Source organism: Pseudorca crassidens, chromosome 3 (genome assembly GCF_039906515.1).
Source record: "Pseudorca crassidens isolate mPseCra1 chromosome 3, mPseCra1.hap1, whole genome shotgun sequence".
Lineage (NCBI taxonomy): Eukaryota > Metazoa > Chordata > Mammalia > Artiodactyla > Delphinidae > Pseudorca > Pseudorca crassidens.
The window spans coordinates 167,397,443-167,423,939 of NC_090298.1; the positions used below are offsets into that span (position 1 = coordinate 167,397,443).

General features: G+C 49.9%; 1 protein-coding gene across 1 annotated transcript in view; it reads left to right on the forward strand.

The window, feature by feature from the left end:
* Positions 1-663: 663 nt before the first annotated feature.
* C3 (complement C3) overlaps positions 664-26,497 on the forward strand; it is a 34,850-nt gene continuing 9,016 nt past the window's right edge. The window contains exons 1-28 of the mRNA XM_067734019.1: positions 664-796; positions 1,300-1,492; positions 2,318-2,480; positions 2,578-2,648; positions 4,665-4,759; positions 4,863-4,945; positions 5,051-5,141; positions 5,239-5,341; positions 5,465-5,591; positions 5,743-5,858; positions 5,959-6,105; positions 6,797-7,006; positions 7,119-7,325; positions 8,609-8,767; positions 9,130-9,259; positions 9,537-9,608; positions 9,790-9,987; positions 11,796-11,907; positions 12,175-12,260; positions 17,987-18,129; positions 18,222-18,434; positions 19,816-19,882; positions 19,979-20,065; positions 20,787-20,990; positions 21,487-21,562; positions 21,834-21,993; positions 23,007-23,105; positions 25,698-25,854. Coding sequence (XP_067590120.1) covers positions 726-796; positions 1,300-1,492; positions 2,318-2,480; positions 2,578-2,648; positions 4,665-4,759; positions 4,863-4,945; positions 5,051-5,141; positions 5,239-5,341; positions 5,465-5,591; positions 5,743-5,858; positions 5,959-6,105; positions 6,797-7,006; positions 7,119-7,325; positions 8,609-8,767; positions 9,130-9,259; positions 9,537-9,608; positions 9,790-9,987; positions 11,796-11,907; positions 12,175-12,260; positions 17,987-18,129; positions 18,222-18,434; positions 19,816-19,882; positions 19,979-20,065; positions 20,787-20,990; positions 21,487-21,562; positions 21,834-21,993; positions 23,007-23,105; positions 25,698-25,854 — 3,640 coding nt within the window. The 5' untranslated portion in view covers positions 664-725. The remainder of the gene's footprint in view (positions 797-1,299; positions 1,493-2,317; positions 2,481-2,577; positions 2,649-4,664; positions 4,760-4,862; positions 4,946-5,050; positions 5,142-5,238; positions 5,342-5,464; positions 5,592-5,742; positions 5,859-5,958; positions 6,106-6,796; positions 7,007-7,118; positions 7,326-8,608; positions 8,768-9,129; positions 9,260-9,536; positions 9,609-9,789; positions 9,988-11,795; positions 11,908-12,174; positions 12,261-17,986; positions 18,130-18,221; positions 18,435-19,815; positions 19,883-19,978; positions 20,066-20,786; positions 20,991-21,486; positions 21,563-21,833; positions 21,994-23,006; positions 23,106-25,697; positions 25,855-26,497) is intronic.

Genomic DNA, 26,497 nt, shown 5'->3' on the forward strand with positions numbered 1-26,497 from the left:
TCTTGATGAGAGGAGGTGAAGGGAGCTCCAGGCTCTCCTTGCCCTAGAAAACATTCTTACCTGGATGGTGAGCTCCTACACATACTTCAAAGCCCAGCTGAAATGTCCCCTCCTCCAAGAAGCCTTCCCTGACCCCCCAAGAAGCTGAGTTCTTCTCCACTGGGGAAGGCACTCCATGGGGCTACAAGCTTTGGTGCTGGACTCTGTCCCCCACCCCCACCCCAGCATGGAAGATTCTAGAAGTGGGACTCCAGCTGCCAGCATAGAGATGGACTCACAGGGAGGGTTTGGTGAATAAATGCACAGCCAAAAGTGGACTGAGGATCAGGCCCACATATCTGGGGTGGGGGGGCCCCTCTGTCCTCAATTTTCCTCTACTACCAAGTGGGTGTGACAGGGAAAGATCCCTGTTCACCAGCTGGCCTTGACCCTGAGGGAGCCCAGGGCAGGAGGCTGTTGTGTTCCTGTTGCAGGAGGACATGCCCTCGGGTTACTTACCCCAAGTTCATGCTGCCCCACAGACTGAAAAACTTAGTAAATACTATTGAGAAATCTGGGGCAGTACCAGGGAGTGGGGAGCCCATGGGGAGTGGAGGGCTGGGCTGATGAGGGAGAAAGGCGGGAGCTAGATAAAAGGCAGCCTCCAGCAAGCTCTGCTCACTCCTCCCCCTGCCCCTCTGTCTCTCTGTCCCTCCATCCCTCTGTCCCTTCACTGTCCTGGCACCATGCATCCTACCTCGGGTCCCAGTGTGCTGCTGCTGCTGGCCAGTCTCCCCCTGGCCCTGGGGGACCCCATGTGAGTAGTCACAGCCCGACCCCAAACAAGGCTGCTTCTGAGATAGGAGTGGGCATTTGTGGGTACAGGTCCCTGCAAGTTTAGGGCGCATGCGCGGTGTTGGGTGATTCTGTGGACGGGAAGTTTGGACTTCATAGGATCTGGGAGTTTGTAGTTTCAGGATTTAAGGGTTTAGGGATTTCGTATGGGTGTATGTGAATGAGGAGGTGGAGTTGGCTGTATTTATAGGTCTGGGGTGCTAGAGGTTTAGGGAGAAGTTTAGGGTGTTCCAGGGTTGGGTGTTTAGAGACTTGGGGTGTTTAAAGATTTAGGGGTCAGGGCTCCCAGAGTTGGTGGTTTTGATTTGAAGGTTCAGGAGTTGATGGGATTTGAAGCCCCTGAGCTGTCTGCCGGTCACCAGATCCCCTGTGGGAACAGGGGCTGGGGCAGAGCGCTAACCGGATAGGGCTGGCATCTCGGGCTCCAGGCATGACAGCTCCATGCCCTGTGCTCCCCTCTGGCAGGTATTCCATGATCACCCCCAACATCCTGCGTCTGGAGAGCGAGGAGACGGTGGTGCTGGAGGCCCACGAAGGGGAAGGGAATATACCAGTCGCCGTCACTGTCCACGACTTCCCGTCCAAGAAACAAGTGCTGTCCAGCGAAAACACCGAGCTGAACAGTGCCAATGGCTACCTGGGCACCGTCACCATAAAGGTGGGCACGCACGGGGAGCCCAGCCCCGCTGACACCCCACTCCCTCTTTGAGCGCTCCGGCTGCTGAGCCCCTCCTCCCTCTCTGAGCCCCACCCACGCTATCTGAGCCCGGCCCCTTCTGTCTGAGTCTCCTCCCCATTCTGAGCCCCTCCCCTCTCTGAATCTCCGCCCCTTTTGAGTCCCTCCCTTTGCTGAGCCCCTCCCGCTGCTTCTTCCAGTGCTTTCTCTGAGGTGCCTCCACCTTTTTTTTTTAACTTTTTATTTTATATTGGGGTAGAGTTGATTAACAATGCTGTGATAATTTCAGGTGTACAGCAAAGTGATTCAGTGATACATATACCTGTATATATTCTTTTTCAAGTTCTTTTCCCATTTAGGTTGTTACATAATATTGACCAGAGTTCCCTGTGCTATACATAGCCCCCTTATCTCTCTCAACTCCACCCCCTTCCAAGCAGGACCATCTCTGAGCCCCCCCCCATTTCTGAGCCCCTCCTCTCCAAGCCCCTCCCCCTCTAAGCCCTCTCTCCCTTCAGAGCCCCTCCCCTCTCTGAGTCTCCTCCTCTTTCGGAGTCCCCTTCCCGTTCTGAGCTCTCCCTCTTCTGAGCCCACTGTCTGATTCCCCCTTCCCATCCTTCCCTCTGACTCCCACCCGCTCTCTTGCCCTTGCCCTCTCTCCAAGTACCCTTTTTTCCCCCAGACTTTGGCAAACAAGGGAGACCAGGAGTGATGGGCAGGCTCTGTTGTGAAGAGGGGCAGGTGTGGATCCAGCCAAAGACAAGGGGCCCTAGAGCAGACGCCTAATAATCCCCTGTTCATGCCCAGATCCCGGCCAGCAAGGAGTTAAAATCAGAGAAGGGGCACAAATTCGTGACTGTCCAGGCGGCCTTCGGGAACGTCCTGGTGGAGAAGGTGGTGCTGATAAGCCTTCAGAGTGGGTACCTCTTCATCCAGACGGACAAGACCATCTACACCCCAGGATCCACGGGTAAGGGTCTGGGGGTGGCTGGAGAGGGCCGGGGGCAGGGCTGGGGGGAGGGGCAGGGCCTCACCCAGCTCTCCCTTTCTCTCCCGCCTTGTCTCAGTCCTCTATCGGATCTTTACCGTTGACCACAAGCTGCTGCCCGTGGGCCAGACAGTTATCGTCAGCATTGAGGTACCAGCCAACCGGGGCCCCAGACCTACCCGGGGCAGAGACTCGGGGAGAGACAAAGAGATAGAGACAGAGAAAGGAGACACCGGCAAAAGCCCAGCAGCAGAGACCTAAAGGCAAAGAAATATGTAGAGGCACACAGATGGGGAGAGGGGGCGGGGGCCCGGGGAGACTACGTAGAGAGATGCTTGCGCCCGTGGATTCTGGGTCCCGATAAACCCCTGGTCACTGTTTGACTCTGGGCAGGTCACTTCACCTTTCCAAGTCTCCTTTTCCTCATCTGAAGATTGGGATAATGACAGACGCTAATTCTATGTAGTCTGTTCCGGCTAGTGCAGCCAGAGGGCGCTTGTGAGCACCCCCTCCTCTGCCCGCAGCGCTCCAGGGCTCCCACCTCCCTCGAGGTAAAAGCCCAAGTCCTCCCCGCTGCCCACTAGGGCTGGCCCTACCTACCCCGTCCCCTCCCTGCCCTCACCTCCTCCCTGTCTCCCCCTCGCTCACTCTGTTCCAGCCACACCGGCCTCCTTACTGTTCCTCCAACAGCCCAGGCACAGTCTGCCCCAGGACCTTTGCACAGGCTATTCCCCCTACCCAAAAAACCCTCTTCCTCCAAATTTCCGCACAGCTTGCTCCATCACCTCCTTCAAGTCTTTGCTTAAATATCCCCAGTGTCCCAGTTTTACAGTGAGACCTCTCTGAGCGCCCCATAAAATTGCAACACCCAGGGCTTCCCTGGTGGCGCAGTGGTTGAGAGTCCGCCTGCCGATGCAGGGGACACGGGTTCGTGTCCCGGTCTGGGAAGATTCCACATGCCGCGGAGCGGCTAGGCCCGTGAGCCACGGCCACTGAGCCTGCGCGTCCGGAGCCTGTGCTCCGCAACGGCAGAGGCCACAGCAGTGAGAGGCCTGCGTACCGCAAAAAAAAAAAAAAAAAAAATTGCAACACCCCCTCTCTCACCCGCCCCCCCAACCCCCCCCCCCCCCAAACACACACAGACACTCCACTCTCATTTTCCCTTCCTCCACTCTTATTTTCCTTCCGGGCCATCTCCCTTTAGCATCTTCTAAATTGGATTTATTCATTTGTTAATTGCACCTTCTCCCAACATCCTTTGAACTTAAATTCCAAACGGAAAGGAATTATCTGTTGACGCCATGCTTGCCAGGTAGTAGGGTAAATAAAAACTTACTGGAAGAAGGGTGAGAGGGAAGGAGAGGGGAGAAAGAAGAAGGGAGCGATGGGCAGGGAAAAACAAGTGTAGGAGGAACGGAGAGAGAAGGAAGGGAAGGAATGGAGTATGTGCTCCTCACGGGGTCTTTGTGAGTATGTACTGAGATCACACAGACCTAACAGGGACCAGGTTCTGAAGGCTGTGAGCTGGCTTTAGGGATTGTGGGATATGCGGGGAACAGAGAACACAACACACACTTCCTCTAAAGGCACAGAGCTGCCCGGCTCCCATGAAATGTCACCTTGTGCCAACAGGAGCACGTTATCCACAATTACCCCAATTTCCAAGAGAAGCCGGAACACCAAATTCCTATGTGATGTCTCCCGTTGTTTAACTGTTGGCAACGAATGAAATCATATGTGTGTTAGGTCAAGCCATGCGACATTGCTATGCTTTAGGTCAAAAAAGGCAAATGTGGGCAATTATATGTGATTTATACAAATCAGATGCTTAGTGCAGGGTCCTGCACAAAAGTAGGTGATAAACGCTAGTTTTTTTTAGTCTTCAGAGAGACACTGATCACCATACCAAACCAGCGACATAGGAGCTATAATTATCTCCGTTTTCTAGATGTGCACCCTGAGCACAGAGAGGTTAAGTAACTTGCCCACGTCACACAGCTTGTAAGTGGCACAGTGGGGATTTGAACCCAGGCTGACTGGCTCAGGTGCATGTTCTTAACCACTGCCCCTGTAGACACGACACTGTCCAGACACAGAGAGGGAGGGGAGAGCCAAAGGGCTAAGCCTGGTCTCTGAAGAGCCATTTCTCTCCCTGTCTCCCCACAGACCCCCGATGGCATTCCCATCAAGCGGGACTCCCTGTCTTCTCACAACCAGTTTGGCATCTTGCCCTTGTCTTGGAACATCCCAGAGCTGGTCAAGTATGTCACGCTTTCCAGGAGGGGGTTCAGGGCTCCCCTGCCCCAGAAGAGGGAGTGGGGGGCTGCTAGGTCTGGTCAGATCACTAGCCTGCTTTCGCCACAGCATGGGGCAGTGGAAGATCAAAGCCCACTACGAAGATTCTCCGCAGCAGGTCTTCTCTGCCGAGTTTGAGGTGAAGGAATACGGTAAGGGGAGCAGGGAGCCGCAGGTGGGAGCGTGGGGAAGGAGGGGGGAGCACATAATTCTGGGCCCAGTGCTGGCTCATTGCCCACCACGACCTGTTCCCCCAGTGCTGCCCAGTTTTGAGGTCCAAGTGGAGCCTGAAGAGAAATTCTACTACATCGATGACCCAAACGGCCTGAAAGTCAACATCATTGCCAGGTGAGGGACAGGGGAGGGACCAGCTGGGGGGGAGGGGCTCAGCCACAGCCCACAGGAGTTTGGAGGGGGGAGAATCTGAGGCTCTCCCGCCTCACAGGTTCCTGTACGGGGAGAATGTGGACGGGACGGCTTTCGTCATCTTTGGAGTCCAGGACGACGACCGGAGGATTTCATTGGCCCACTCCCTCACCCGTGTTCCGGTACCTGACAGAGGCCCCCTCTACGTCTCTTCCACTCTTGTCCCCATCAGCGCCCCTCCTGCACCTGAGCCCCCCTCCCCACCCCAACCCCCGCCTCCGCTGAGCCTTCACTGTCTCCCCCAGATCACTGACGGTACTGGGGAGGCCAAACTGCAACGACAGGTCTTGCTGAACGGGGTACAGCCCTCCCAAGCCGACGCCCTGGTGGGCAAGTCCTTATATGTGTCTGTCACCGTCATCCTGCACTCAGGTGAGGCCAGGCTGAGGGCAGGGGCCCAGCACCACTGTACGGTCCAGTCTGAGATGGGAGGCCCAGTATGAAGGCAGAGTCCAATCTGAGGGGGGAGGCCTGGTCCTGAGGAGTGGCCCAGGAGCCCACCCTCACGATTGGCCCCCCTCAGGCAGCGACATGGTGGAGGCAGAGCGTACCGGGATCCCCATCGTGACCTCCCCCTACCAGATCCACTTCACCAAGACCCCCAGGTTCTTCAAACCCGCCATGCCCTTCGACCTCATGGTGAGACCCAGGGCGGGGCTGCAAACCCCCTCCACCGCTCCTGAGCTTGACCATGCCTCTAGGTCTGCCTGAACCCCCTCCACCTGGCCTGCACCCACAGGTGTTCGTGACGAACCCCGACGGCTCCCCTGCCCGCCACATCCCGGTGGTGACCCAGGGCACCAACGTGCAGTCCTTGACCCAGGAGGACGGTGTGGCCAAGCTGAGCATCAACACACTCAACGACCGGCAGCCCCTGACCATCACCGTGAGTCCGGGCCGGCCTCGCGACCCCACACCAGGAGACAGGGGGCTTGATTTTATAGAGCAGGGTCCTGACGTTTGCACAAAGGGATCCTGTCCTGGGCATCCGGGGGGTCCTTTCATTTGCATAAAGGGATGTACCATCCACAGAGAGATGTTTTCATTTACATAGAAGGGCTCTTTTTTTACTTTATTTTATTGAAGCATAGTTGATTTACAATGTTGTGTTAATTTCTGCTGCACAGCAAAGTGACTCAGTTATATATATATATATATGACTGTATATATATATATATATATATATATAACTGTATATATATATATATGTATATACCTTCTTTTTCATATTCTTTTCCATTATGGTTTATCACAGGATACTGTATCTAGTTCCCTGTGCTATACAGTAGGACCTTGGTGTTTATCCATCCTACATATATACGGTAGTTTGCATGCATAGAAGGGTTCTCATCTGCACAGCAGGGTCCTACCTTCTGCCTAGACGTCTTATAAGGACCCTTGCAATGGCATTGCGCCCACCTGGATAATCCCATCTCTTCCCCATTTCCTCAAGATCCTTAACCTAATCTCATCTGCAAAGTCTCTCTTGCCACATAAAATACCATGTTCCCTGGTCCCAGGGATATGGGTGTGGACATCTCTGGGGGGCCAGCATGCATCCATCTTTCCTCGCCCAGGTACGCACGCGGAAGGAGAATATCCCAGAGGCGCGACAGGCGACTAGGACCATGCAGGCCCTACCCTACAACACCCAGGGCAACTCCAACAACTACCTGCACCTCTCTGTGCCCCGAGTGGAGCTCAGGCCTGGGGAGACTCTCAATGTCAACTTCCACCTGCGCACGGACCCCAGCCACCAAGCCAAGATCCACTACTACACTTACTTGGTCTGTGGCTTCCTAGAACACCCAGCACCCCCGGGAGCCCTCCACCATCCCGGCTGCCCCCGCCATCCTCCCTCTTACCTTTCCGATACTTATACCGACCTGTTCTCCCCAGGTCATGAACAAGGGGAAGTTGTTGAAGGTGGGGCGGCAGGTGCGAGAGCCCGGCCAGGACCTGGTGGTGTTGCCCATGACCATCACACCGGACTTCATCCCTTCCTTCCGCCTGGTGGCCTATTACACGCTGATCACCAGCAACAACCAGTGGGAGGTGGTGGCCGACTCCGTGTGGGTGGATGTCAAGGACTCATGTGTGGGCACGGTAAGCTTTGTGGCATCTCTCTGTGCCCATCTGGGGACTCTCCACCTGGCTGTCACTCTCCCCATCTTGGGCCCTCTGGCTCTGTCTCTCTCCAACTCCTTTTTAAAATTTGAAAATTTATTTTATTTATTTATTTATTTTGGCTGTGTTGGGTCTTCGTTGCTGCACTCGGGCTTTTCTCTAGTTGCAAGCGGGGGCTACTCTTCGCTGCGGTGCGCGGGCTTCTCATGGCTTCTCTTGTTGCAGAGCATGGGCTTTAGGCGCGTGGGCTTCAGTAGTTGTGGCACATGGGCTCAGTAGTTGTGGCACATGGGCTTAGTTGATCCGCGGCACGTGGGATCTTCCCGGACCAGGGCTCGAACCAGTGTCCCCTGCACTGGCAAGTGGATTCTCAACCACTGCGCCACCAGGGAAGACCTCTCTCCAACCTTCTGAATCTGTTCCTCTCCTCCATTTGCAGGGTTCCTGCCTCTCTCTTCTTCTTTTCTTCCCTTTATGTTTCAGTCTCAGTATCCTTTTTTCTTCCAGTTTTATTGAGATGTAATTGACACACAGCACTAACTTTAAAGTGTAGAGCATAATGATTTGACTTACGTACATCGTGAAATGATCACAGTACGTTGAGTGAACATCCATCATCTCATAGAGGTACAGAATTAAAGAAATAGAAAAAATAATCTTTTCCCTTGTGGTGAGAACTCAGGGTTTCCTCTAATGACTTTCATATATAACGTACAGCAGCGTTAATTATATATATTTGCATCTTGTACATTACACCCCCGGTACTTATTCATCTTACAACTGGAAGTTGTAATTCAGTTCCCCCTCCACTTAGCTCTGGTAACCACAAATCTAATCTCATTTTCTGAGTCTGTTTGTTTGTCGTGAAGTACCACTGACCTACATCACTATGTTAGTTCCTGATCTACAACATAGTGATTCGATATTTCTCTACGTTTCAGAGTGTTCACCACGATGAGTCTAGTGAGTGACCGTGTGTCACCATACAGAGATACTACGTGGTTATTGACTTTCATCCCCAAGACTCATTTATTTTGTAACTGGAAGCTTGTACTCAGTATCTCTCTTGCTCCTGGCTTTCTCTCTTTTCTTGACTTTCTGCCTGAGGCCGGTTCTGCCTGCCTCCTTTCCTCTCTCTCTCCTTTCAGTCCAGCCCAGGACCTCCTTTGTCTTTGGCTTCCAGAGACCAGGGCCTCGCAGGGCTGACTTCTCCCTCCCTCCCCTCCAAACGTCCCCCCACCCAACCCCACCCCTGACCATAGCTGGTGGTGAAAAATGGCGGGAAGGAAGAGAAGCACCATAGGCCTGGGCAACAGATAACCCTGAAGATCGAGGCTGACCAGGGGTCCCGAGTGGGGCTGGTGGCCGTGGACAAGGGCGTGTTTGTGCTGAATAAGAAGAACAAATTGACCCAGAGTAAGGTATGCCCCCGCGTCACTGAGGTTGGTTTAGAGACGACGTTGGGTTGAGGTGGGGAATGGTGCTGGGGGGAACAAATGGGTCTGAGTGTGGGTTAAGTGTAGAGGTCCGAATGGACGCAGATACGGGGATGGGTTGAAGTCAAGTTGACGATGAGAATGTGGATGGACAAGGGTCCAAGCTGGGGATGGTCCCGGGGATGGACACAGCTCCAGGTCTAACTCCAGATGGTCCACCATGGCCGGCCAGCCTGGGGACCAGGATGAGGATGGATGGGGTGGGGTTGGATGGACGTGTTGGCCAATCGGTGGAGGCACGGCTGACCCGATCTCGCCACACTCTCGGCCTCCACTCCCCACTGCAGATCTGGGACGTAGTGGAGAAGGCAGACATTGGCTGTACCCCAGGCAGTGGAAGGGACTATGCCGGCGTCTTCACGGATGCAGGGCTGGCCCTCAAGACCAGCAAAGGCCTACAGACCAACCAGAGGGCAGGTGAGGATGCAGCCAGCAGCAGGGCTAGGGAGGGGCAGGGCTTCCACCTCCCAGAGACTGAGAACAGGTTAAGGGCAGCGCTCTGGGATGGGGGTGGGGGTATTGAAGTCCCGCCTCCGCCACCATCTGGCGTATTATTTCTTTCGGAGCCTCAGTCTTTACATCTGTCACATGGGAGCAATAACACCCCGACCTCACGGGGGGCCACTGTGGGGAGGAAACCAAGGACACACAGTAGATGCCTAATCCTTCTGGTTCCCGGTCCACCTGCCCGTAGATCCTGAGTGCCCGAAACCAGCCCCCCGCCGACGCCGCTCAGTGCAGCTCATGGAAAAGAGGATGGATAAAGGTGGGAGCCCTCCGTCGGCGCTCGCCCACCGCTTCCCACCCGAGATCCAGCCCCTACGGGATCCCAGACGGAGAGGGAGGGGGAGGGCCTGGCCGTGGGGAAGTTCTCCCTGGGGTCTGTCCTGAGTGCCTCCTGCTTCGAGGCTGAGGGCGCGCGGGGCGGGGGATCTGTGCTCCCACAGCCGGTCAGTACAACAAGGAGCTGCGCAAGTGCTGTGAGGACGGCATGCGGGACAACCCCATGAAGTTCCCGTGCCAGCGCCGGGCCCAGTTCATCCTGCAAGGCGACGCATGCGTGAAGGCCTTCCTGGACTGCTGTGAATACATCGCCCAGCTGCGGCTACAGCACAGCCGCGACGGGACCCTGGAGCTGGCCAGGAGTGAGTCGGGTGGCAGGGAGGAGGCCCCTGTCCAAGGGAGGAGGAGGTGCCTGTCCAAGGGGGAGGTGCCTGTCCAAGGGGGGGAGGTGCCTGTCCAAGGGGGGGGAGGTGCCTATCCAAGGGGGATGGTGCCTGTCCAAGGGGGGAGGTGCCTGTCCAAGGAGGGAGGTGCTTATCCGAGGAGAGAGGAGGCGCCTGTCGGAGGAAGAAAGAAGCCTTCAGATGAGGAGCTAGGTGATTCAGGTCTGAGGGAAGAAGGACCCAGTCCAGTGGGGGACTAGGTCCTCCTTCCCTTGCCTGGAAGGCTCATCCTGAGGCAAAGGAACTTCCTGCCTGGGAGGGTCATCCTGGCCCTGGCCCTGTCACTCTGAAGTTTGACCTTAGCAGTGCCCAGGACATCCGTGGTCTGAGGGCACATTCTAGATGATAGGGCTGGTCACACTAGTTGCCAATGGGAAGACTAAGATGGGTTCTAGCCTTGCCTTCACCAAAGAAAACTAATTCATGTTGCCTTCCAAAGAGAGGTGCCTAACTTACGCCTAATCGATGTTCGTCCATTCATTCATTCATTCAGTTCTGGATGTACACACTTGAAACTTTATATCTCAGGCCAAGTCAGTCTTAAGCAAAGCCAAGAGAAAATTCTCTTAGAAGCCCATTTCAAGCAAAACCAGAATGGTCTCCACCACAAAGTGGCATTTACAGAAATAACAAGAGTCCCCACTGCCATCTGCTGAGAGGCAGAGGACCCCGGTGTGAACTGATCCCTCCTTTTTTTAAACATCTTTTAATATGTCTCAACTAAGAGAAGGACTTTTCTGCCAGGATGCGCTTTGTCAAAACTGAATGTTTGCAGACACCTCTCAATGGCCTCCATTGCCAAAGGGGTCAAGTAGGTCTAAATCCCTTTATCTGGAAAGCTAGCAACTCCTCCACCCCTCCCCCGCTCCAAAGACACCAAGATTCCCAATACGCATGAACAAAGACTTCTACCTTCAGTCTCTTTGCAAATTGCAATAACTAGACGTGGTGCTGTCTGCTCCAGTGACCCAAGACTTTTCTTTCACAAAGAGGAAATTTGGACAAAACTTCTGATTTACTGGGGTATAATTTACGCACACGGATGTTTTGTGTTTTTTTTTCCAGCATTATGTCATTTCTGTAGCCAATTGGGGTGAGACAGAGGGTTGATTAAAAGTTAGTACCCCAAGGGCACTTTGATGGGTGGATTTGGGCATCTCTGGAATTCCACCTACTTTGTCGTTAGGCAGACCCAGAACCAAATTAAAATCTGTTCAGCGTTTTTTGAGGAAAGCCCAGCCAGGGTTGAACTCTATTCCAGCCCGGCTTTGTTTACGTGCAGATGGGGTCAAGCTGGCATTTAAAGGCCACCATCTCTTCAACAATCTCCACCAAGTCTGGGGAAATCTCTCAGCTCACCCCGTTGCTTTCAGGATGGACGTAACCATCAGACACAGCAGGCACGGTGCTTGGGGGCCAATGATGCTTTTAGAGGCTGATTCATGCAAATGTTTTCATTCCCTTGGAAATCAAAGACAGGAAAAAAAATCAATGCAGTTCAGCCTGGCTTATTTTCACCTTTCTACCAACAGAATTGTAAAATATGATTTTTAATTTTTTTTATGGAGAAAGGAACCCCCAGAGGCAAATGTGCCTAGGGTCCCCGGAAGTGATCACGTGACCCTGGGTGTGTCGCTGCGAGGAATCCCTCCAGGGTATTATAGAGATAAATATCTAAAAGGGGACAGTGGGGAAAGTGGGTCTGTTTTAACTCCCACCCCCCGCAGGTGACCTGGATGATGAAATAATCCCGGAGGAGGACATCATTTCCCGAAGCCAGTTCCCAGAGAGCTGGCTGTGGACCATTGTTGAGGACCTTAAAATCGCAGACAAAAATGGGTAAGGCTGGGATGCTCCCACTTCCACCCACCCCCAGGCCAGCCCCTATCATCACCCCAGACTGGACATTGAGTCTGCACGCACCTCAATGCCCCCTCTTTTCTGGAATCATTGTGGAATCACGCAACCTAGCCTAGAAGAGTTGGGGCTACCTACACGTGCCCACCCGCCAGCCCCACTCCAACCCTGTCCCTTGGGGCCCCTCCCTACCAGCTCTCCCCCTCCACCATGCTAGGTATCTTCTAATGCCTCCCCTCCCCCATCCAGAATCTCCACGAAGCTCATGAACGTGTTTTTGAAAGACTCCATCACCACTTGGGAGATTTTGGCTGTGAGCCTGTCAGACAAGAAAGGTGAGAGAGGATGGTGGTCTGGTCCTCAGGAGGCCGGGACCCCAGACCGCCCCGGGCATTTTCTCATTCAATCCTGACAGATCCTTTGTTTCCTGGTGGCTGACACTTTCCTCTGGTTCCTGGAGAGGCAATAGAGTGTAGAAAGTGAGTGACATGGTGCTTTTTGTAAATAGATTTTAGTTTTAGTGCAGTTTTGGTTCAGAGCAAAATTGAGAGGATGGTGCAGAGATTTCCCATATACCCCTTTCCCCACCACAGACACAGTCTCCCTCACCATCAACATCCCCCACCAGCATGGTGCATTTGTAACAATCGAAGGATGCATGGATACGTCATGATCACTGCAAGTTCTTAGCTGAGGTCAGGGTTCATCATAGTATCATACAGAATGATTTATAGCAACAAAAACTTTGCAGGGGTGATGTTGCCATGATACTGGGTAAAGCAGTGAAGAAAAAATAGGGCTTCCCTGGTGGCGCAGTGGTTGAGAGTCCGCCTGCCGATGCAGGGAACGTGGGTTCGTGCCCCGGTCCGGGAAGATCCCACATGCCGTCCGGAGCCTGTGCTCCGCAGCGGGAGAGGCTGCAACAGTGAGAGGCCCGTGTACCGCAAAAAAAAAAAAAAAAAAAAAAAAAAAAAAAAAAACAGGTCAACAAAGAAAAACTAAAAGAGGAAGCGGGATGAAATGAGTGATTGAAACATTGGTGGTTAGATTGTGAAACACGACAAAAAAAGGTGTATGTGTACACCCCCTGCCCTCCCGCCCCACCGCCACCAAGGGCTGGGTGTGAGACCCTGACACACCCTAGCCAAACATGGATGACTTATAGCAGGTCTGAGAATGGGGCAAGGAGAGTGAGGCACTGACTTTGAATGCAAAATTAAGTGGGTGCCAAAACACTCAGTCATCAAGATAAATCATATTTTCATGCAATAGGTTTTTTGGAAAAAAATCAAAATGAATGCAAAAAAAACATGTTGTACAAAATATCCAGATTTTAAATATAAACCAGCAGTGTGCCGAGCCATAATGGGGTTTGAGGTAAAAGGAAAGATGTGTCCCATGTGCATGTTTTATGTATATTCTAAAGGTTAATTTTTTCCAGAGCATTAAAGAGGTTGAAAAACTATTGAAAACACTAAAACATTTTAAAACTAGGTGTATTAAAACTCACAACATTAAGTGTATTTTATTTATAGCAAACTCAGAACTTAATATACTCTAGTATAAGTTTGTTTGGTTGTAATTTATCATAAATTTTACTTTATTGTCATTTTACTTTCCTGGCTTCAAGATTTTCAAAATCTGCTTCTTTGTCTATCTTGCTTCTAATGCAAGGTATTGCAATTTTCTGCTAATTTCTCTTGAACAAGTGATGATGGCAGATGAAATCATATGCACAGAGCACATAGTTTTCCTTCTGCCTGAGACTCCAAAGCCACTCAGCACTGTTCTAGTTTGGGGCCCCCATCCCTGTTTCAAATCAGAGCATCTTCATATTTGCCTGTTGTACATTTCCATATATCGAGATTGTGTGTGAGGTTCCCTTTACCTAAAAAAAAGTTCCTGCAGCTTGAAAAAAAAAAAAAGTTGAAAACCACAGTTAGATCCTTGCCCCTCAAAGCCTGGGCCAGCTGCAATCTGGTAAAGTAGGTTTACCAGGGAGTTTGTTAGACATTCAGAATCTTAGTCACTCCTAACCTGCTCAGTCAGAATGTGCATTTTATCACTGGAAACATCTCCTGATCCCCAGGAGATTTGTATGGACATGAATGTTGGAAGAGTTCTTCCCTGCACCAGCATTTCTCAATCTCATCACTGATGTCATTCTGGGCTGGGTCATTCTTTGTGGCAGGGGACTGTCCTGTGCAATATAAGATGTTGGGTATCTTCATGGCTTCTACCTGCTAGATTCCAGTAGCAACCCATCTCCCTGGTTGTGACATCCAAAATGTCCCCAGATATTACCAAATGTCCCCAGAGGGGGCGGGCAGAATCGCTGTGGTTTTTAGATCTTGCCTGTGATGTCTTTTCAACATCATTAACTCTCTACATATTACCTCATTTAATGCTCACAACTACCCTATAAGGTTGGTACTATGATTCTCCTACAACTGAGAACACTGAAGCCAGGGAAAGAAGGTGACTTGCCCAGGATCACAAGTGAATGAAACTTTCAGGAATCCAAACTTCAGAATAAAGACTGAAGCATGATAACCAATAGAACTTGAAATTTTTAGACTTGTGAGCTGTTAGGAATTAAAGAGTCAGTAAGGTTAAAAGCAAGGAGCTTCCCAAGCCCAAGTGTCTGTGTCCAAATCGCAGGTCCTCCTCGGGGCAGCTGTGTGGCCTTCGTCAAGTTACCCAGCCTCTCTGTGCTCATCCGTAAAATAGGCACAATAGAAATAGTACCTATTCAAAGTGTTGGGATTTTATAATAGTGATAATAGTACCTGACACATTGTAAATGTTCAATGAGTGTGAGCTATTATTTTTATTATTGGAGTCGAACGTACTTTAGGGATCAAAGGGTAAATGCCTTTCAGAGATGCATAGACGCTCCCTTAAATGACACAAAGCAGGCATCAGAAGTCATTTCTTTCTTTCTTTCTCTTTTTTAATTGAAGTATAGTTGATTTACAGTGTTGTGTTAGTTTCTGGCGTAGCCATGTCTTTTTAAAAAAATATTTATTTATTTATTTACTTTTTGGCTGCGTGGGGTCTTAGTTGCAGCGCGGGCTCTTCGTTTTGGCGTGAGGGCTTCTCTCTAGTTGTGTTGTACTGGCTCCAGAGCACGTGGGCTCTCTAGTTGTGGCTTGCATGCTCAGTAGTTGTGGGTCACGGGCTTAGTTGCCCTGTGGCATGGGGGATCTTAGTTCCCAGACCAGGGATTGAACTCACGTCCCCTGCATTGGAGGGCGGATTCTTAACCACTGGACCACCAGCGAAGTCCCTCATTTCTTTTTAACAAAGAGATTTTTTAAAAATGTATTAGGTTTTCAGAAACAATTGAGCAAAAAGTATAGAGGGGTGCCACGTACCCCTCTCTCCCCCAGATTCCCCTATTGTTAACATCTTGCATTAGTGTGGTACGTTTGTTATAGTGGATGGGCCAATACTGATACCTTATTATGAACTGAAGTCCATAGTTGACATTAGGATTCACTCTTGGTGTTGTACATTCTATGGATTTGGATAAATACATCATGACTTGTAGCCACTGTCACAGTATCACACAGAATAATTGTTTCACTGCCTTGAAGTGACAGGAATTGTGTATCATAAGTCATTCCTTTTTTGGTTCTCTTTCCATTCTTCCTTCCATCTCATTCAAGGAGAAAAGCTAAGTCTAGTGCAAGGATGTCTTCACCTTGTCTCTACTTCTTGTTTAACTCCTTTTTTAAACGAAGAGAGAGTGGTCTAGCTTTCTGCGGGCAACACAAGCTAACTAGTATTTAACAAAATCATTTTGTTTTCCTTGAGGTAACCTGTTTACAGCACAAGAACCTGGGTTCTCATGCACCGTAGTAAATTAAATTTGAGTTTAAAAATGTGAATAGTAAGTAAGAAATGGTAAATTAAACCAGTGACTATAGCACCCGAGGGTGATGAGTAAATGACTGTAGATTGGGAAATAAGGATTTTGTTCAAGCCTCTGATTATTATTTTTTCTGCCATTGAAGAATACGGAAAATTATCAGATCTTTTTTTTTTTTCTTTTTTGGCGGTGGTGCGTGGCTTATGGAATCTTAGTTCCCCAACCAGGGATTGAACCCTGGTCCAGTCAGGGATTGGCCCTCAGCAGTGAGAGCAGGGAGTCCTCACCACTGGACCGCCAGGGAATTCCCTCCAATCTTAATAGATTTCTTGGTGTAACATTATTATTAACGTGATAATGTTTTCACAAATTTCACTTGCATCAACACTTTGCTTACATTTAATCTGGTAACTGTTGTATCACAAGTAATCACTGTTTTTAAGCATCGTTTTGCTCAATGTTGTTAACAAAATTCAACTGAGTAAATTTGAAGATCTAATTGGGTTTGTTAAACAATTCATGAGCTGGGCAGCATCTTATCTGGCAAGGAGAGATACTCAGAGGAGTTGTACAAAATTAAAGGTTTTTATAGAATGAAGGGTAGGGCAAACAAGTCATCAGCAAGAGAAAAATGTCCTCATTGGAGGAAAGTAACAATTCAGGTAAGACAGTTTCTCATTGGCTGAGCTGCAGTGTTTTCATTGGCTGGGCTTGTTGCTGGGCAGGAAGAAAATCTTCCTTCCTCCTGCTGTAGTTAAGTTAATTGCACTTTCTGTTTGGGAGTGCAAACATCTTTTCCAGTTGGGGTCTGTAATTGAAGCTTCTTCCTGTTGGGATCTGTTGACATCTTCCTGTTTGGGATAACATCTTCCTGTTTGGGATAACTGAAGTCAGTGGTAGGGCATCAGAGCTCCCTCTACAGGCCTTCCCTTCTCCAATTTTAGTTGAGGTGTCCTTTCATTAATTTTTACAATGTAGATCAGCACTGTCCATTAGAAATATAATGCAAGCTGTGTATGTCATCTAAAATTTTCTGGTAGCCCCACAAAAAAGGAGTAGATTAAATCAATTTTAACACTTTATTTAATCCAAATATATCCAAAATATTATTATTTCAACATTTTGTAAAAATTTGCAAAACCACTACCACAGTAATCATGTTATAATAGCAAATCTATTAATATTTAAGAATAACCGATTAATATCTCAAATTTATTAATCAAGTTTTTTTTTTTGTTTTGCGGTACGCGGGCCTCTCACTGTTGTGACCTCTCCCGTTGCGGAGCACAGGCTCCGGACGCGCAGGCTCAGCGGCCATGGCTCACGGGCCCAGCCGCTCCACGGCATGTGGGATCTTCCCGGACCGGGGCACGAACCCGTGTCCCCTGCATCGGCAGGCGGACTCTCAACCACTGTGCCACCAGGGAAGGCCCATGTATTTTATTTTTGTTTGTGCTAAGCCTTTGAAATCTGCCGTGTATTTTATACTGACAGTGCATCTAAATTAGGATGCTAACTTTTCATTGAAAATACTCTGATCTGTATTTCGGGATCCATAAAATTTACAGTTGAAAAGGTAGATTGGCCTATCCAAGTTGTTCTAAACATACTTAAACTAAAAACTTTAAAAGTTTTCCAATCACTGAATCAAGCATCCTTTTTAAAATTGAGATGTAATTCACATAACATGAAAGTCACCATTTGAAAGTGTACAATTCAGTGGTTTTTATTACATTCACAATGAGCATTGGTTTTTTAAGTTTAAATCTAAGTTAATTAAAAGGAAATAAAAGTAGGAATCCAGTTCTCACTCGAGCTAGCCACATTTCAAGTGCCCAGTGACCACTTGGGGCTACCATTTTGGAGATCGTACATATAGACCCTTCATTTATGCTTGCCTTCTTCCCTCCTACATATCTATCTATGAGTAAAATTACAGAGAAAATGGGAACCATTAAATCGTGGCAACTCCCAGCCACCACCACCATCTGTAAGTTATCACCATTAATGATGGTTCGTCTATGGGCTTCTGCAAAGACAGGCTGACCTTGGGACAGCTCCAGCGGTCAGAGGTAAGCACTGAGACATTGGTAGGGGCAAGAAGTTGGACTTGAACTTGGATCCAGTCCACCTGGCCCACCCCCTGCCCCACCCCTGACACTTCATGTTCTGTTTCCACCCGGGCAGGGATCTGTGTGGCTGACCCCTATGAGGTCACGGTGATGCAGGATTTCTTCATTGACCTGCGTCTACCCTACTCTGTTGTGCGCAATGAGCAGGTGGAGATCCGAGCCGTCCTCTACAACTACCGGGAGGCGGAGGAGCTCAAGGTGGGCCCCTGGTGCAATGGAAGCATGATGGGGGCTTGGAGAAGAGGGTCTGTGGTACATTCCCCTGACTTGATACTCTCTCTCCCCGGCAGGTGAGGGTGGAATTGCTCTACAATCCAGCCTTCTGTAGCCTGGCAACGGCCAAGAAGCGCCACCAGCAGACTCTGATCGTCCCACCCAAGTCCTCGGTGCCCGTGCCTTATGTCATTGTGCCCCTGAAGGTCGGCCTCCATGAGGTGGAGGTCAAGGCTGCTGTCTACAACCACTTCATCAGTGATGGCGTCAAGAAGACCCTGAAGGTCGTGGTGAGTCCTTGGGGTACCTGCTGCCGCTCGTCCTTCAGGAAAGGCTCCTGTTCTCCCTGTGCTGTCAACCCAGGTTAGAGACCCAGGCCAACCTTAGGAAATTCAGGAGTCCTGGAGGTTTGGAAGCAGGGCCGGGATTAGGGTGAGGCAAGTGAGGTATTCTCCTTGGGCACACAATTTTAGGGTGCACCCAAAAGCTCAAACAAAGATCAATAATATTTTTTTCATTAAAATATATTTTAATATCAAATATGACATTTTGTAACACCTTTCAGCATAGGAGTTTTCTTTTGACTTTAAAAATCTTGGTGGGAATTCCCTGGCAGTCCAGTGATTGGGACTCCGCGCTTTCACTGCTGTGGCCCCGGGTTCGATCCCTGGTTAGGGAACTAAGATCTCGTAAGCCGCACGGTGCAGCCAAATAAATAAATAAATAAAATAAAAATGTTTATCTGTAGACACATGACGGCTCACATTGGGCCTTTGATTCTAATTAAGATAGCCCCTATTTTAATTGAGCACTTATGTGTCAGCCACTGTGTTAGTACTTATGTACATTCTTTCATTTATTTTTTCTTTTTCTTTATTCTTATTTATTTATTTAAAATTTTTGTTTTACTTTTATATTATTTGTTTTATTTTTAGATTTTTATTTTATTTAGCCCATTGAGAGGCATTTGGTTTAAAAACAGACTCTGGAGCAGAGTACCAGGTTCAAGCCCAAATTCTGTTCTACTCACTGTGTGACCTTGGGCAAGTTACTTCACCTGTCTGTATCCCAGTTACCCCATCTTTAAAATGGCATTGATAATAGCAGTACCCACTCCAGTGGGTTGTTGTGAAGATTACATGAATTAACCCCAGGAAAGCAATCTTCTAGGCACATAGGAAGATTTCTAAAGGTCTTGTTATTTCTTTATTAATTTATAATTTTATTATTAATTTGCACAACAGTGGGTATGAGGTAGATGTTTTTGTTTTTGTTTTTTGCGGTACGCGGGCCTCTCACTGTTGTGGCCGCTCCCGTTGCGGAGCACAGGCTCCGGACGCGCAGGCTCAGTGGCCATGGCTCACGGGCCCAGCCGCTCCGCGGCATGAGGGATCTTCCCGGACCGGGGCACGAACCCGTGTCCCCTGTATCGGCAGGCGGACTCTCAACCACTGCACCACCAGGGAAGCCCGAGGTAGATGTTTATATTACCTCCTTATAAGGAAGGAAGCTGAGGCACAGACAAGTTAAGTAACTGACTTCCAGTCATACAGCTAAGGTCAGGTGGAGGCCATCATGCCTTATGCTGCAGTAATCCCAAGAACAGTGCCCTGCTGACTGTCTGTCTGCCCTTTTATTCACACGACTCCCCCTACCCCTAACACTGTCCAGCCAGAAGGAATGAGAGTCAACAAAACTGTGGCCGTCCGCACACTGGATCCAGAACATCTGGGCCAAAGTGAGTCAGCGAGGCAGAGGGGGTGAGGCCTGGGTGGTGATGCAGGGTGGGGTGGGAGGGGGCTGGTGCCATTGGTGTCTCCCATTCACCCGGCAGAGGGAGTGCAGCGAGAGGAAATCAAAGCCGCCGATCTCAGTGACCAAGTCCCAGGCACGGAGTCAGAGACCAAGATCCTCCTGCAAGGTGAGATGCCCTTGGCCCCAATCCCAGGGGACCCAGAATGGTGTTGGGGGGCCATGACCCCTAAGCAGGGAGCCCAGTTCCATCTAATCCCAGGAGTATTTAACCACTGTGTTTCCCGCCTCCTCTTCAGCTAGAACCCCTCCTTAATCTGCTTTATAGAAGGCTCCAGGCCGTACTTAGTTCAGCAAATAGCTTTTGCTGATAAAGAAGCAGTAGAGTTCAAGAGAAGAAGTTCTGGATTTAATCGCCTCGGATGGAGAACTGGGGCAGGAAGGGGCAAGACGGAGCTGGAAAGGCACCTTGCAACTTGAGAGCTGTAAGGTTTTGGGAGGAGACCCTTGGTTTCCTCATCTGTGATAGGGGTGAATAATAGTGTCGATATCTAAGGGTTGTTGGGAGGATTAAATGAGATACTGTATGGTGTTAGAACAGAGCCTAGCCAATAGCATTAAGCATGATAAAAGTATTCATGGTTGTTGTTCCTGGCATTATTTTACCACTGGTGTAACCAGAGGACCCAGGGACCGGAGTTCCCCTGTGAAGCAGAAGCCCACTCCCACCGCCCACAAATGCAGAGCCCCCTCTAGCCACTCAGCCGTGCGTCACTTCCATCATTGACATGCTCCCAGCTGTCCCTGACCCCTTGGGCCCTGGCTGGTCAGAGCCTGGAAATGCTGGGGGCAGCCCCAGACTTGAGTGCCATCCTCACGCCTGGCTGCAGGGACCCCCGTGGCCCAGTTGACAGAGGACGCCATCAACGGGGAGCGCCTGAAGCACCTCATCCAAACCCCCTCGGGCTGTGGGGAGCAGAACATGATCAGCATGACGCCCACGGTCATCGCGGTGCACTACCTGGACAACACAGAACAGTGGGAGAAGTTCGGCCTGGAGAAGCGGCAGGAGTCCTTGGAGCTCATCAAGAAGGGTGTGCGCCCCACCCGCCCCTCTGAACCCCCTCCGGCCCTGAGACCCCACCTCTCTGAGACCCGCTTCTATGGAACCCCTCCACCCCTGGACCCTGCCCCTCTGAGCCCCCTCCACTCCTGAGACCCCGCCCATCTCGAGGCCCCGCCCCTCCTCTGAGAGCACTCCCTCACCCCTCTCTGAGCCCCTCTCGGAGCTCCCTCCCCCGCTGAGGCCCGCTTGCCCCTGAGAACCCATTTTGAGAACCCTCCTCTCTCTGCATCCCCTCTCCTCCGAGAACTCCTTCCCCTTCTTCTCTCTGATCCTCCCACCCTCTCTGAGTCCCTCTCCCTCCTATACGCCCGCTCCCTGCCCAGAGCCCCACCTTTCCTCTCTGGACCCCTGTCCCGCCCCTCACAGAATCTTTATCCTCTTTCTAAGCCCCTCCCCTACCTGGCCTACCCACCCCAGCCACCCCCTCCACACAGCCTCTAGTGACACTTCTCTCCTCCCTGCAGGGTACACCCAGCAGCTGGCCTACAGACAACCCAACTCGGCTTACGCCGCCTTCCTGAACCGGCCACCCAGCACCTGGTGAGTCTCCACGGTCAGCTTGCTCATCCTCAGCCTTGCACCTCCCTGAGCAGGGCCTGGATCCCGGCCTGGGGTGGTCTAGGTGGGTCGCCACCCAGAGTCAAGGTACCAGCCCGCTGTGTAACCTGCAGGCAACGCTGGGCCCTGAGATTTGGGAAGGGAACCTGGGCCGACCAGGCTAGGCCCTGCCTCTCTCTGCTCATTGGTTGTCTGGGATGCCAGTCTCCGGATCCCAGAGACAATTGGCTCATGCTCTGTACCCACCCACCAGGCTGACAGCCTTCGTGGTCAAGGTCTTCTCACTGGCCTCCAACCTCATCGCCATCGACTCCCAGGTCCTCTGTGGGGCCGTCAAATGGCTGATCCTAGAGAAGCAGAAGCCTGATGGAGTCTTCCAGGAGGATGGGCCCGTGATACACAAAGAAATGATTGTAAGAGGCAGAGAGAGATACGGAGCAGGCTGGGAGAGGAGGGCACCTGAGCATCACAGGATGGACTGGAGGAAGATTCCGTCATCCACCCACTGCCCAATTCACTGTGTGTGGGAATAGGGAAATGAGGGAACTGAAAGTGTCATTCCTCCCTTGCAAAAACCAGAGACCTACAGGATCTGGTGCAAAAGGAAATTCCCCTGGCTCCCCATTGCTCTTAAACACAGAACTCAGAGCTGTGGTCCTAAAAGTGTGCTCCCCAGGCCAGCAGCATCAGTACTATCTGCAAACTTGTTAGAAATGCAAAATGTCAGAAATTCTCAGGCTGGACTCCAGATGCACTGAACCAGAAAATTTAGGGGCAACGCCTAGGAATCTAAGTTTTAACACCCTCCCCCCCACCACCCCCACCAGGTGTGCTTAAGTTGGAGAATTGATGCCTTAGCCTGACCTTTCAGGCTTCCAGCCTCATAGCCTTACCTCCTTCTTTCCACACTCCACCTGTACTGCTGGGAGCCTTGCTCTATACAGACACAGGGCCTTTGCACATGCTGTTCCTGCTGCCTGGCATGCTAACCCCTGCCCTCTTTGAGAGTTTACTCCTACTCACTGTTCAGATTGTGGTTCCAGCTATCATCCCTCAGGGACACTTTTCCGTGACTGAGTCACACTCCCACTGTCCTTTCTCAATGCCACATCCACTTCTCCTGTGCAGCACTCATCAGTTTGTAATTATATATTTGTTGATGAGCTGGTTGGTTCCTATCTGTCTCCCCTACCAGATGGGGAGTTCCATGAGGGCTGGGGCCGGAGTCTGGTTTTCATCCAACATCTCAACCACACCATCAGCAACATTTGCAGAATGAATGAACGAATACCAAAGAGCTTGACCCTCCTGGGGAGAAACTGGGAAGAGACCCAGCGCTGCCTTAACCGGCTGATCCTACAGGGGGGTTGGTTGGCGTGTGGGAACACACTGGTGACCCTATCCTTGTTTCCTCCTTCTCCTCTAGGGTGGCTTCAAGAATCCCGAGGAGAAAGACGTGTCCCTCACGGCGTTTGTTCTCATCGCGCTGCAGGAGGCTAGAGACATTTGCGAGGAACAGGTCAACGTAAGTGTCCCCCGCTCTCTCCCTTCTTCCTCTCCCCCACGCAGGACACATCCACCTGGGAAGGTGAGGTGTTGCTTTCGGGCCATTTCCAGTCCTCCCAGTGCGGTAACAACCACCACAGCAGCCATAAGAGTATCTAACTAAGATGACTCATCTAAGAGTGTGACAAGTTTAAGTCCTGTAATCCTTGTAACAGCCCAAGAGGTAGGCTACTCTTATTATCCCCAGTTTACAGAAGAGAAAACTGAGGCACAGAGAAATCAAAGATCAGGTCCTTTCTGCCTGCTTTACCATTGTCAGAGAGTTGTAGCCAATTTCAACAAAAGCCCCTTCAGCTTGCTTTCCACAACACTCCTACATCTGTATCCTTGCTGCTTCCCTAAAGAAAACTCAGGACACAGAGCTAAAAGGGGAGTGGGGGCGGAATCCTCAAGATTATTACCTTAGTCTGAGGGATCTTTCAGGAGATTTTTAAAGGGGTCCATGACCCCAAAAAGAAAAGCATGAAAAATGTTGGCTCATTGCTATCCCCTTTTCCTCTAGTTTTGGTTCTGAAGCAGAGAAGCTTAGAAAGACAGGCTCCTGAGAATCTGTAATCACTCCCTCTGCTTTGCCCTGGGGTTTTGAGAGTGGGTTGTTTGAATTTTAGTTGCCCTAGTGGGGAACCTCAGGACCTCCCCTTCAGCCAGCTGCTTCTCCCTCCTCAGAACCCCAGAAAAGAGGTGGAGGGGAGGGGGCTGTTACCTTTTATGCCCAAGAGGGACCCAGGCCTTCCTGGTTCCAACCTTGAAGATTTGAGAGAAATTATAGCAGAAAAGAGCACTAGAACTGTGGGGTCAGACAGAACTGACCTCAAATCCTGACTCTCAGGCACTTCCCCTTGCTGGGCCTCAGTGTGTGCATCTGTAAAATGGGTATAATAATCTTTGCTTTTTTTTAGGACTCTCTGAGTTGTCCTAGATGTCACACATGTGTCCTAGTTATCATACATGTGACCTAGATTGTACAAAAATAGATGGGAATTTTATTTTAGGGATCTAAGAATTTATCGAATTCAAAGATGAAAGTAGGGACTTCCTTGGTAGTCCAGTGGTTAAGGTCCGATCCCTGGTTGGGGAACTAAGATCCCACATGCCTGTGAAGTCAAAAAAAAAAAATGAAAATAGCCTCAGGGACTCTGCCAGGATGCTTTGTTCTTCATGTTCTCACATGTCTTTCATTCCCTTCTCGCCCAATAATTCAACTTTTCCCTGCCATCCAGCCTGACTGGCAGAACATGGCCATCTTCCTTGGCGAAATAGTCAGACCAAGGCTAGAGCTCAGATTCCCAGTGAAGGATTCTGATTGGCTCAGCTTGGGTCAGGGATTCACCCCTGGACCAATCAGCTGAGGCCAGGAAGTAGGTCTTAGTGGGCAAATATGGCTGCTTCCACTGTGGCCATGTGAATGAAAGGGAGGAGGTATTCTTACAACAGTCAATGACAGATGTAGGAGGGATAGCTGGGCAGGCAAAAGGATTGTTTCTTCTACAACACAGCATGAAGTATGGCATAGGCTGTGGAACCAGACTGCTGGCATTTAAATCAACAGGATGCTGCCCAGCTTGTGGAAGCCAGTTGTTAAATTTCCAGGACTTTGCAAGCTGGTTGTTAAAGACAATCATTGTTAAAAATTAAATTATATCAACTTACAGTTAAACTGCAAACATTAAACACTAAAAACACAGGTAATAAACACTTAAAATGTATCACTTCCTAAATATTTTGCTACCTTTTATCATATTCTCTTGAGGTTACTTTTGTCTATTGTATCTGTATGGTGGAAACATTATATGATGTTGTGTTACTGCCCATCTCTTCCCAAATCTACATTCAGTGATGCCACATTGCTAGGTTGAAATCAGCCATGATAGTATTGACACCAGGGAAATCAGCAAACACTTCAAATCATGTCTTCTCCCAATCCCCATCTTTCTGGGTCACGGTATTTTTATCTGTGCAGTAGGATAATGATGAAAATAATACCTGTCTCATAGGATTTTATGAGATTAAATGAGCGGATATATGACTGGGACATAGTAAGAGCTAGCTGTGATGATGATAATGATTGGATAAGAGGTGTTCCCTTGGTGTGCTGAATCTGCCTCATACTAGCTCACGAGGGCCTTTTGGGGACATCTCTTCCCCACTGCATGTTCAGGGACATCACATTAGTAGCTTGAAATTGACCATCGTGGAAGTTTTTACACCACCGTAATTGGCAATCTATAAACTAGCAACCCCTCCACCCACCCACCCCCCAATCCCGTGCCTCCACTGGAGAGCTGGTTGTTAACAATGTTGTTTAAACATTTACTAGCACAACACAGGGTATATAGACTCCCCCGCCCCCCCCCCACCCCAGCACAGACTAGGTACTCAGCAGCAAAGCAGCTCACAATGGGAAACGCTCGAAAATAGACAGATGCAAGGCAGATAGGTCCCAAGGACAGAAACCACCTGGTGCCCAAGAAGTGATGCTTATGTGATCCTTACCAGTTCTCTGTGGCAGCAACGCCCACCTGACCAGAGCACCCAATCCTCTTTGTCATAGAGCCTGGGGCGCAGCATCACTAAGGCAGGAGACTTCCTTGAAGACCACTACATAGAGTTGCAAAGACCATACACTGTGGCCATTGCTGGCTACGCCCTGGCTCTGTTGGGCAAGATGGACGATGCCCTCGTCAACAAATTTCTGAACACAGCCACAGGTGAGGGGCAGCCTGGAGGGGTAAAGAGGGATGCATGGCTGGGGTGTGAGGGTGGCCCTCTCGAGCTGGGATGCATGGCTTTAAGCTGCCCTGGGATGGACAGCTCCAAGCTGAGCTGGGATGGATGACTCTATGGTGTGAAAAGTTCTCAATGTAAGCCACACAAGAAGGTTCATTGCACAGTTCATTCAACAATGTTGAATGTTGTGTGTTGAGCACTTGCTATGACACGGCAGTGAGGTGTCATTAAGAACATGGGCTCTGACATCAGACAGATATAAATTGAAATCCCACTCTGCCACTTTCTCACTGTCTGACCTTGTACAAGTTGCTTAGCCTCTCTGGACCTTAGTTTCCTCATCTTAAAATGATACCTATGTCATAGGGTGGTTGTAAAGATTAAATGAATAATGCAAGTAGAAAAGGGTCTAGCATACTGTAAGAGCTCTATCACTGATAGCATCGTTGCCTTTAATATTGTTAATAATATCATTATCTCAAGGGTAATTAAGATCCGATAAGATAATGCCATAGGGAATTCAGCACAGTGATGACACTGTATCATGTTTGCACTCACTGATAATAAGATATCTCAAGTAACATAATGTAACATATACTGAAGTGGCTTAACACAACAAAAGTT